Raw genomic sequence first — 12,071 nt, 5'->3', positions numbered from 1 at the left:
TACCCCACCCCTTTCTGCTCATAGCATCCTTCCTCCCTCTCTTTGACTAGAGCATTGGAGCTCAACTGGTGCTTGACTGTGGATCTTTGCATCAGATGGATTTGGTAAAGAGATAGAAAAAGTTGGCAGTGACAGCGTCATTGTTAAGAAGACAAAGGGCTGAGGAACTGGGTTGGTCAGTAAGGCATTTGAAGCCCATGTATAAGGGTTTGAGTTAGAATCCCCAACACCTATAAAACACCTATAAAAATCCAGGCACACCTGTAACCCCAGTACTGGGGGGGTGTTCAAGAGGATAGTTGGGCTTGATAGCTACCAGCTTAGCTCTAGGTTCAATGGGGGAGCCGCTCTCAAATGGCAAAGAGTGATAGGTAGGACTTCTGATTCCTTCTCTGGTTTTCAAGAGCAAATGCAGAGGTGTGAGGTGCGCAACCAACCCCCATACACCATTCACACAAACGCTATACAAATACACCACACTCACACATATAGCCCCCTCCCCACAGCTTCTCCTCCCATAAATAAATTCTAAAAGGGGGAAGAGGGAATATATCCTCTTTCTGATCCAAAGGGGAATGCATGACTGGAAGATTGGGGCCACCGAGTTGAGACCAGGATGTGTAAGGATGCAGGTTACAGTTTGTTGGGGGGAGATTGAAAGGAGAAGCCAACCGTGAGGTGGAGAGGGGAGGTGTTCTCTCTGATCTGGAGATGAACTCTGTAGTTCTCTGTCTCATAAGTTTCCTGCACTATCACCATATTATTCTGGATAAATTTGTGATTTGAGAAGTGCTAAATGTTCAAATTCAGCATCACCACTAATTTACTCCAGAGTAATGCAGGTTTTTTTTCTTGAACTGCTAGCCCCCAAATCATGACACGGAGACTTATTATTAATTATGAATACTCGGCCTTACCTTATGCCAGTCTTAATAGCTCTTATAACTTAAATTGATCTGTTCCTCTTCATCTATGATTTGCCTTGGGGTTATTTACCTTTCTTTCATTCTGTATGTCCTACTCCGTGCGTGACTGGCTGTTGGCTGCCTGACTGGCCCCGGGTGTCTCCCTGTTTTCATCCCTCATATTCTGCTCTCAGTCTCTAGAGAATAAACTCCTCCTCTTACTTATTCTCTCTGCCCATTCAGCTTTTTATTAGACCAACCAAGAGCCTTAGGCAGGCAAAATGAAACAACAATACATCTTTATATAATTAAACAAATACAGCATAAACAAATGTAACACATCTCTACATAGTTTAAGTAATATTTTGCAGCATAAACAAAAGTAAACATGTTTTCCTAGTGAAAGTAGTATTCCACAACAGAATAAAATATATAAAGATTACAAATATTTTGAGTGACAAATTGAATTTTTGATGGAAAACTATTTCTTCTATAATTATGGTTGTTATAATATCAAAAAGAAAGCAATTACAGACATGTGTTAGTTCACGCTAAAGAGGCTAAAGATACTTAAAACTATCAGGGAGAATTTTTAAACATTTTATTAATAATACAGTTTTATTGGGACAATGGAACAATACTACTCATGTAAAAATAATCCATCACTCTTCTTTATTATTATCTTGGTATGAAAAGAATGATGTGTATCCATCTGTCTAAGGAATACCTTAACTCATGGATAAGCAAAACACCTTAAAGAGGCAAAACATCAGACAAAATCAGGGAATCCCCAAAACACTTCAGACATTTCACTCTTAAAGACAACCCAAAGTGGATTGAACCAGGATAGGAGAATCCAGATTGAAGGCTTAGGGGTAGAGTTTAAGGGAGGTCACCAGAAGGCATTAAGAAAAACATATTTGCAAGATATTTCTAGAACAAACACATTTGCAGGATCCTAGATGCTAACTAGACTTCTTCCCGTAACATTCCCATTTCCTTAATCAAACTTGACAAAGAAAGCTGTATGATGGTCCATCAATCATACGTTAGCTCTTATCAGCAGAGTGTATCTAACAGGTATCTATGAGGAAAGTAGAGATGTCAAAAGAAAAGTCCTACTATTGGAGTATAGAAAGTCAAGGACGTGGGGTTAGGCAAACAGCAAGAGAAGTTGTGGAATGGATCCAGAACCCTGTAGGCTTGCTGTCTATGGTTCTCTCTCTGCGGGAGGCTAAGGGAGGGGTGAATGGAACAGATGCATTTCCTTTGGACCTGGGCTTGGTGATGTTTATGCTTCTGTCTGGTGAGTGTGGCACAGAGAAGGGCTGGTTTAGCATCTACAACATGGATTACATTGGAGGCGTAATTCCACTACTCCAAGGTTATTTTATTTCAGTCTTTTTAGGGGTGAGGTTTTATTGACATGTAGTGCATTGTCTAAAGTGTGAAATGATAAGCTAATGCTATCATAGATACATAAGATATGTGAGAATTGAAGGAAACAATCTATTTGTCTGTCTATCTATATTCATCCATCTACCTATCACCCTTCATCTATTTAAATACATGCATGTATATATGTATCTTTGCATCCTCATGTGTATCCTTGGGTACAACAGGTCCATCTCCCATCTAAGTGTTTGGTAACGATATGTGGTAATAATTGCATTATAGCTGAGGTTTTCTGAACATAGGCTATATTCTTGTGGTCCTTGAATTTACCTCAAAAGCAGCAGAATGTCTTTACTCATTTTTCAGAGAGGCACAACACCATAGTTCATTCTGGTTTTAAGTTCAGCTAGGTTCAGATTCTATTCTTGAAGCTCTCCCATTCCCATTGGGCTTCATCTTTAGCATCTACCTGAGGTGCCCCAAGGTAAGCATTAAACATTTATGCTCCGGGGATCATTGCTCAAATATGGGTAAATCCATACAAGTCCAAGAATGGCTTCAGGGAGTATGGGTTGGGGTTGTGGACCATTCGCAACAGTGGTTCTTAACCTGTGAATCGTAACCCTGTGGGGTCACATATCAGATATTTTGCACATTAGATGTCTACATCGCAATTCATAACAGTGACAAAATTACAGCCATGAAGCAGTAGTGAAATAATTTTCTGGCTGGGGTCACCACAACACGAGGAAGTGGGTTAAAGGGTTGCGGCTTTAGGAGGATTGAGAACCACTGAGCTCCAGCATTCTGCATCTGTGAATAGTACTGGGGAGCTGTTGAAGACGGCCTGACATTAGCAGACGTACACACCTCAAAAATGTTGTTGTTCTCTCAAACAGAGCAGTTCCAGATTTACTAGTGCCCATGTTATGGATGGAGAGAGTCACAGTAATGATGGGGACTGTGACGAGAAATAGACACCTGAGTTCTGAGGCCGAGAAACCCCGCACCTGTCCTTCAGGGCTTCAGAAATAAGTGGCCAGCTTCAATATACTCTTTGAAATGCTGAAAAAAAAAACCTTGTAGTGTATTCTTTGCATTTGTTCTTAAGTTTGAGAAAATATATGGTCAGTGTTGACTGCAGCGTTGATATTGAAGTTTAATCACAAGTACATAGCATGTGAAGTGTCCACTCTTTAGTCTTTATAGATGATTAAAGTGGTCCAAGATGAAAAGCATGTCCTCAGCCATGGGAAGGTGCATCGTCCCCTAAGCTGCCTCTTCATTGTGATATTAATAGAGCTTATGGATGAATTTATTACTGTGAACATGCCCTCGAAACCACCAACCACTTATTCTTGTAGATGGTTAGCATCTGGACCATTTATCTGGGAAGCTTCTAAAAGAATCCTCTGTCAAGTCAACCTGTATATAGCACTTGTAAGTACTCTCTATGAGAACATTCAGAAGATGCTTTAGCCTTTGACTCCTTGGTTTTGTCCCAGCTGTGTGCCGAACTGGAGAGCAGTTTGTTGACTGTACTGGGAAAGGATGGATTAGCACTTTTCAACTTTGTTCGTTGAAGATTATTTTCTTTTGAAGCCATAGCTGCTGTCCGAGTACATTTTTTTTAAATAAAGAAAATATATTGCACCAATATTCGGAACCATTGTTGTTTTGTTGGCATTGTTTATTTTACAGCCAAAGAGGCAGCAATATTGTGCAGCTCTGACAGGATGAAAATAAAGATACCTTACGTTGAGGGAACCAGCCGAATTGCACGATTTGGTAATTCTCCATTTGCCCATCTTGGTGATTTGTGTCAACTTCTCTAAAAGCATAGAGCCTAGGAAAAAGTGTTCAGTGGTCGGGAGTATTTCTTTTCCTTTTATGCTTATTCTTTTTTCCATTTTATTGAAAATAGCTTTTCCCTCATATATAGTAATGTAAAACAAAATCTAACACATCAAAATATGATAAAACAAATAAACAAACAAACAGAAGGAAATGAGCGCAGAGAAAGGCACACAAAACAGTTATGGATGCAGAGACCTACTTGTTTGCACAGTTCCATAAAGAACACTAAACTGAAAGCCGTAATATATATGTAAAGGATCTTTAGGGTAAAAAGGAAGAAAAAGTAATAAAAGCAAAAATGGAAACTAAGATAATATTCAAAAATAGAAATAACAAAAACAAACAAACAAAAATAAACAAAAGCCCCTCAAGGGGTCTCCATTGATGCTGTGGAGTTAGGTTCCTATTGGTCATCTAGATGACCTCAGTACACTATACGGTGAGCTCCTTCCTCTAACCAGGCCACCCTCGTAATAGCTCATTTTATTCTCGTATGAACTATTGATGATGTGAGCCCCCTGGTGATCCAATCACCTCTCAGCAGCGCTATTTGGGGACTAAACTGTCACCAGTCCTTTGTAAGGGACACCATCTCTAATCTGCAATAGGAGGTAACAAGGAGTAGGCCAGAGAGAAGAAAGAGTTTCACTAGTGTATGAAATTCATTACCGCAAGAAGCAAAAACGTCAACGCAGACTGTGTTTAAAACTTAAAATGGGGCTGGGCGGGCAGTATAGCACAGTGACGGAATAGTCATGCGGCACACGCAAAGTCCTAAACATAATTTCCAGCACTACAAAATAGTAGGAAAAAATTTTGTTATATTTAACTTTGATTGAAAATAGACTTTTTCCTCACATAATAGGTTCTGATTGTGATTTTTTCTCTCTCTGCTACTTCCAATTCCTTCAGTCTTCTCCTCCCAGCTGGATCCACTCCTTTTCTCTCTCTCATTAGAAAACAAACAGGTTTCTAAGGGATAATAATAAAATAAGATAAAAGCAAAAACACTGAAATTATACTAGACAAACAAGCAGAAGGAAAAGAGACCAAAAGAAGGCACAAGAATCCAAGAACCACCCTTTCACACACTCAGAAATCCCATAAGTAAATTGGAAGCCATAACACACACACACACACACACACACACACACACACACACACACACACACACACACACAGACCTGAAGGGCAAAATGAGAGAAGGAAAATAAAAAATAAAATTAAAAAAATAATAAGATAAAGTTAAAGAAATATGAAAAGCCTTGTGACACAAGGGACCTCCAAAAATGCCAATGAATTAGTTTCCAACTGGCCATCTACTATGGGTATGCAGCCTACACTTAAGAGTGGTTTGTTTCCCCATGAGACTCCCTTGGATAAAACTAGATTTTCATTTGCAAGTGGTTCTCAATTTGAGCTAGCCTTGGGTTAGGAATGGTATGTGTGCCCGCCCCCCCTCTTTTTCAGCTCCAGGATTCCACCTGGGTGCAGACCTGTGCAGGTGCTGTGCACTCTGCCTCAGTCTCTGCGAGTTCCTATGTGCACAGACTATGTTGATTTAGAGGGCCTTGTTTTCTTGGTGTCTTCCATTCCCTGCGGAACGGGATAAAGAATGTAAATTCTTTATACCCCCTCAGCCATCTTCCTCCAGCAGGTGGGAACACATATAGAGACCCACAGGCAGATTACTGTGTAAAGAGAGAGACTGCGGAACACTCAATCCTGAATGAGAGGTCTCCGTGGTATCCCTTTCCTCAGGGTTCAGGGAATACTGAGAAGCAGAAGCAGGGTGTAAGAGCCAGAGGAGATAGGGGACACCAAGCTAACAAAGGCCTAGGAATCAATAGGATTAATACCCATATGAGCTCACAGAGACTGAGGCAGCATGCACAGGGCCTGCACGGGCCTCACCAGGTCCTTTCCTGTGTATGTATTGTAAACTCCAGTTTAGTGTTTTCATGGGCATCTCAAGTTTGTGAATGAGCAAGTCTGCTTTCTTGTGCCTTCTCTTGGTCTCTTTTCCTTCTGTTGGTTTGTCTTGTCCAACTCTCATGTAGGTTTTGTTTTATCTTATATTTTAGTTTGTTATGTTTTATTATTATACCACAGAAGCCTGTTTCTTTTCTAATAAGAGACAGAAAGGGGGTGGACCCAGATGGGAGGACAGGTGGGGAGGAACTGGGAGGAGTAGAGGGAGGAGAAACCATCATTAGGATACATTATATAAGAAAAGAATATATAACGGGAACAATTTCAAACCATGTTGAGAATTTCACAAAGCAGCAGCCAGAAGAGGGTATACTATGGAGTGTTTGTGCTTGGGCCTGGAACAGCAAGAAGAGCAGGAGAAAGAGGAAATGAGATCAGTATAGACACAGTAGTCAATCCAGATGTTCGAGCAACAGCTGCATTTTTAAACCTTTTAAAATATTACTATTGACAAGGCGTACTCTTTCCTCAAAGTGAAGGTCCTGCGATGACGCAGTAACACTAAACAAAAATGTCCCCCTCACCCTCCAACCTCTGCTGTTTGGTGCTATGAAAGCTTATTTCTTGCTTGTGTCACAACTCCATGTGTCCCCAGAGGGACTTTGCCCCATGTGATCTCCAGTATACTTGGTGAAACCCCTGTCTCCAGTCTACCATCCCTGCTGTAGAGGGCGCAGTGAGAGCAGAACCTCAAATGGTGTGATGCTACCTCATGCCGTGTTTTATGGTGTAATCCCACCACTGTTCATTGGCCAGCACTGTCCTGTGGCTCAATCCAGCTATGACAAGGTACAGAAAAAGTGAGTCTTCCTGAAAACCCAAGGAAGAATACAAAGGTTTTGTTGAACATGGGACCCTGTGGTTTGTTTTCTGATTTGTTAACAGTGAGGGCATCAGCTCTGCGGAGTTTAAAGTTCTTATTAATATGTAAAAGGGGAATGAAAAAAGACAAGATCTCCTGAGTAAATTGGGAGCATGGGGACCTTGGGGGAGGATTGGAGGGGAGAGGCCCGGAGGGGAGCAGAGAAAAATGTAGCGCTCAATAAAAATCAATTTAAAAGGGGGGGGGAATGAATTACTCTTCATTGTTTATTTGATTTTAAAAACATTCTTTCTTTTACCTTTGAGATTATATCACTTTCGCCTCCCCTTTCCTCCTTCTGAATCTCCCCATTACCCTTTCTTGCTTTTTTTCAAATTCATATCTTCTTTTTTCATTAATTGATTTTTAGAAGATGTATTTCTCTTTATTTTTCTAAATTACATGTATGCATTTGGGTCTGTGCATGAGAGTTATGCCCAAGGAGGCCAGAAGGGGGAATCAGATCTATAGCTGGAAACACAGCCATTTGTGGGCCTCCTAGGATAGGGGCTGAAAGCTGAATTCTGGTCCTCTGCTAGAGCAATACAGGCTCTTAACTGCTGAGCCACCTCCCCAGCCCCCAATATGTATTTTATTATTATTATTTATTAGTATATTATTTCTTCTCTTCCTTTTTCAGGGAATATTTATTTATTTTCATTGTTGTGTAAATGTGTTTGCCTGAGTACAGGAGCCTGCAGAGGAAAGAGGGTATTGAATCATATGGAACTGGAGTTCTAAGAAGTTGTGAGCAGATAAAGGTTTTCAGAACCAAACCTTTGTCTTCTGCAAGAGCAGTGAGCTATCTATTGAGTCACTATTGAGTTGTATTTTAAAAATATAAAGCACGCACGTGGAGGTCAAAGGACAATTCTCAGGACTTGGTTCTTCTCTGCCTTGTTGTGTGATCTTGTGCCCAAATCAGGCTGTCAGTCCTTCATGCAAATGTCTCAACCTGCTGAGCCGCCTTGGCAGCCTCTCATCGAGTTCTTATTATACACTAGAATCTACAATGCTCATCCAATTCTTTCCTGAATGGCCTTCTATGAATGAGATAGATTTCCTTATTATCCCTCAGCCACAGAAGATAAAAGTGAGATTCAGTCGGGACCTTGGTGAGGGCCTGTGCTCTTATCACACCATATTGTTTCTCCAACAACGTCTTCCTTATATATATATCTGCTTGGGTTGACTCTTTGTCTTGACTCAGAGCAGGTGCTCTGCCCATCTGTGCATGATCTCAGGATGAACATGGAGTGGCAAAATACCTACCTCCTACTCTCTTGGCATTTCCAACCAAACGTGGTTACAGCTCTGTTAAATCCAGAATGATGTCCTTGTCATTTAAGCATGATATTTTTTTGGGAGCTAGGTAATATATTCCCATGGTTTAGCTTTTAAAAGATGAAAGAATCTAGAATGAAAAGCCCATCAACCGTTTCCATCCCTCTCCACACATTTTCTAACACGAGGCGGTCACTGTCTTATTATTATCTGTACACAAGGTCCACAGTTGTCATGATAATTCTTTTCCAGAAGCTCAGTAGGACCTTCAAGCTGATGTTGAAATTAATACCTTAATTACTGACTGTGGTGCTTTGTTGGCAGTTGTAATTTGAGCATTATGGTCAAGACAGAGATAGATAATGTCATCTTGGCTGTGTCAGAATGAAGTTGGTACTAAAACCTGAAAGCGTGTTCAATGACATAAAATCCAGGAGTTATTATTTCAGGCCTGCTTTTGTTCAGACACTGGCCTGCTGTCACCACTCTCAGTTTCTTAGAGCACAGCTCAAGTAGTGATTAACATTTGTATTTATTGCAACATTGTCAGAAGGAAGAATAGACACAAACTTTATGAATCTAGTTTAGATGATATTTTAAAGACATAATCATTCTGCAGTCTATGTTCTTATTCTTAATTTTGAATTAGAAACCAACATCACAGGTTTATGGATTTGATCATCAAATGTTTTTATAATGTTCATGTCAACATTTAAGTTGGATAATAAAAATAAAGTAGCCCAAATAGGCTTGAAGTTAATTTTTCCTCCACGAGATCTAATGCTATCTGGACAATGTATTCTCTTTCAGCAGAAACCCTGAATCCTTCCACTTGCGGCTCAGTCGTTCTCAATGGCTAAAATAAAAGTACTTTTAATGTTCAAAATGGTTGGACTAGCAACTCCTGTCACTTCCAAACTCCTTTCACATCCACAGAGGCTAGAGGGTTAAAAGGATTGGACATCGAATACATTCTTCTTAAGGACACACCTTGGAAGTCCGATGTAGCATCCCCACAATTCTCTTGCCAGAACTTAGTCACATGATCATATGATTATATCTAATTACATTGATGACTAAGAAAAATCTTTTTTTCTATTTAGAGGGCATTTTTTAAGTAGTTAATATAGAGAGTTAAATCAATAAGGGGACCGAGATGGAGGACAAATAGTTTCTGTCACATCTGTCTGACAACTAATATTAAGCTTGCAGCATCACACAGATGCCCAATCTCTTACCTCTCCACTCCCACAAGGAAAGGTTAGACTAAAGTCTCAACTGGTCAAAATGTTCGAAGATGTGGATGACATAAGTCCCCGGTTAGATTTGGAAAGGACATCCTGGACTTCCATTATCTTACCGAGAAGGTGTGAGGGTTAAGAACCAGGTGACTTCAATACAGTCTCATTCCCAAACAAGTGCAAGATAGAAACACCACACTGCCACATGGATTATGTAGAAGATGTCAGCTTCCCTGTCCCGGGAGTGGGCTCAGTTTGCTGGTGAGCTTCATCTGATAGTTCGGATTAGTGGACTCAGTTTGTTGGCGAGCTCCATGTGATAGTTCCGGGTTAGTGGACTCAGTTTGTTGGTGAGTGAGCTCCATCTGATAGTTCCGGGTTTTTTGATGGGAAGAATCTTTGTCACTTGCTCTCCACAGCCTCTTGCTTTGTTCTGTGGGAATCCTCTTAGGCATTGTGCTTTCCACTATTCTACGTGAACATATAGGTAATAGGAAACCACTATATATAGGGAGGTCAGATGTCCTGCTTAGAAATGCCATCACATGGATCAGTACCAGGAGAATGGTTGGGGTTGGCAAGAGGCTTGGCTCTGGAGGGGTTCCCAGGAGTCCGCGGGGATGACCCCAGCTAGGACCCTGGGCAGTGGAGGAGAGGATGCCGAACTGGCTTCGTACTGTAGTCAGACTGATGACTGTCTTGACTATTACCATAGAACATTTGTCCGGCAACAGATGGAGATAGAGACCCACATCGGAGCACTGGCCTGAGCTCTCAAGGTTCAGTTGAAGAGCAGAAGGAGGGAGAATATGAGCAAGGAAGTCAGGACCATGAGGGGTTGGTCCACCTACTGAGACAGTGTGCCTGGGCTAATGGGTGCTCATCAAAGCTGGACCGGGACTGAACGAGCATGGGTTCAAACTGGACCCTCTGAATATGGCTGACAATTGGGGCAGACTGAGAAGCCAATGATAATGGCACTGAGATTTGTCTCTACTGCACGTACTGGCTTTTTGGGATCCTGTTTTGTTTGGATGCATACCTTCCTAAGTCTGGTTGTAGGGAGGAGGGTGTGGGGGGGGCGGGAGGGAAGTGGGAGGAGGGGAGGAAGTAAATGATTAAAAAAAGAAATGGTGAAAAAGGCAAGTGTGCCAAGGTTTAAATGTGCTCTTTATGAGAGTCAGGTGCTACTGAAGCTTGTTCAGGGTGATGCTATTAACAGGCAAGAAATTGAAAGCTGATGGGGCTGTGAGTGCTTCTCCCTATAAAAAGGATTAGATCCTTTGTAGAAAAGGCTTCTCCCAGAACTGGGAAAATACTGACTTATTTTTCGTCTGTCATCATGTGAAGACATAGTCCTTTTCTCCTCTGGAGGACACAGCTTGAAGGTATTCCCTTGCAAACAGAGAGCAACTGTTATTTTGTTGTTGTTTTTCAAGACAGGGTTTCTCTGACCTGGAACTCAATTTGTAAACCAGGCTGGCCTTGAACTCACAGAAATCCATTTGCTTCTGTCTCCCAAGTGATGGTATTTAAGTTGTGTGTCACCATCATGGCGCTGTGAGCAGCCCTTACCAGAAAGCTGAATTGGCTGGGTCCTTAGCTTCCAGATCTATGACAAGCTAAATTCCTGTTCTTCATAAATTGACCAGTCATGGCCAAGAATGTAGCTCAGTTGGGAGAGTTCTTGCTTAGTACTCATGAAGCCTAGACTTGACTCCCAATACCACGCAAAGAAGGCATGATGATACATGCCTGTATTCTAGCACAGAGGGATGAGGGTAAGAGGATCAGAGAAAATTTTTGGTTGCACAGTGAATTTGAGGCCAATCTAGCTACATGAGAACCTGTCTCAAGATAAAATCAACGAATGAAACAACTTACTGACCAACCTGTCTGTATTATTCTGTATTATCATAATACAAAGGGACTAAGACAGTGTGAGACACATTTAAAATAATGTGAGTGGACCAGAGACCAGGGCAGATTGTCTGAGAGTGGAGAAAGGAGAGTCAATGATGCTGCAACATAGGCCTCGGTGGCAGAGCAAATATACGTGATTCTGAGAGTGGACGATAGACCAAAAATAGGGGGATCTGAAACAACGACCAGAAACATTCAACTGTTGGGAGATGATTTTGAAGGCCTTTGAAAAATCCTAAATAAAAAATACTTATCAAATTAAAAATTAAATTTGTCCATAGCAGGGGCTGGAGAGATGGCTCAGTGGTTAAGAACACTGACTGCTCTTCCAGAGGTCCTGAGTTCAATTCCCAGCAACCACATGGTGGTTCACAGCCATCTATAATGAGACCTGGCGCCCCTTTCTGGCTTGCAGGCACACATGGAAAGAATGCTATACACATAATATAATAAATAAGTATTAAAAAATTGTCCATAGCAAGCAAAATTGCTACCGTCTTTTGTTTAATCGTAAAGCAGAAGTAAAATTAGATTTCATGTAATTTGAAGATCAAGTTGCAGGGGATATACAATGTCGCATTTTCCTTGAAAAGACATCAAGCTTTTTCTCAC

General features: G+C 41.1%; 1 protein-coding gene across 1 annotated transcript in view; it reads left to right on the top strand.

The window, feature by feature from the left end:
- Opn5 (opsin 5) overlaps positions 1-3,277 on the top strand; it is a 49,445-nt gene extending 46,168 nt beyond the window's left edge. The window contains exon 7 of the mRNA XM_075978915.1: positions 3,200-3,277. Coding sequence (XP_075835030.1) covers positions 3,200-3,277 — 78 coding nt within the window. The remainder of the gene's footprint in view (positions 1-3,199) is intronic.
- Positions 3,278-12,071: the final 8,794 nt, after the last annotated feature.

Source organism: Microtus pennsylvanicus, chromosome 7 (assembly GCF_037038515.1).
Source record: "Microtus pennsylvanicus isolate mMicPen1 chromosome 7, mMicPen1.hap1, whole genome shotgun sequence".
Classification (NCBI taxonomy): Eukaryota; Metazoa; Chordata; class Mammalia; order Rodentia; family Cricetidae; genus Microtus; species Microtus pennsylvanicus.
Note: the sequence above shows the minus strand (reverse complement) of the source record. Positions and strands in the feature narration are given on the sequence as shown.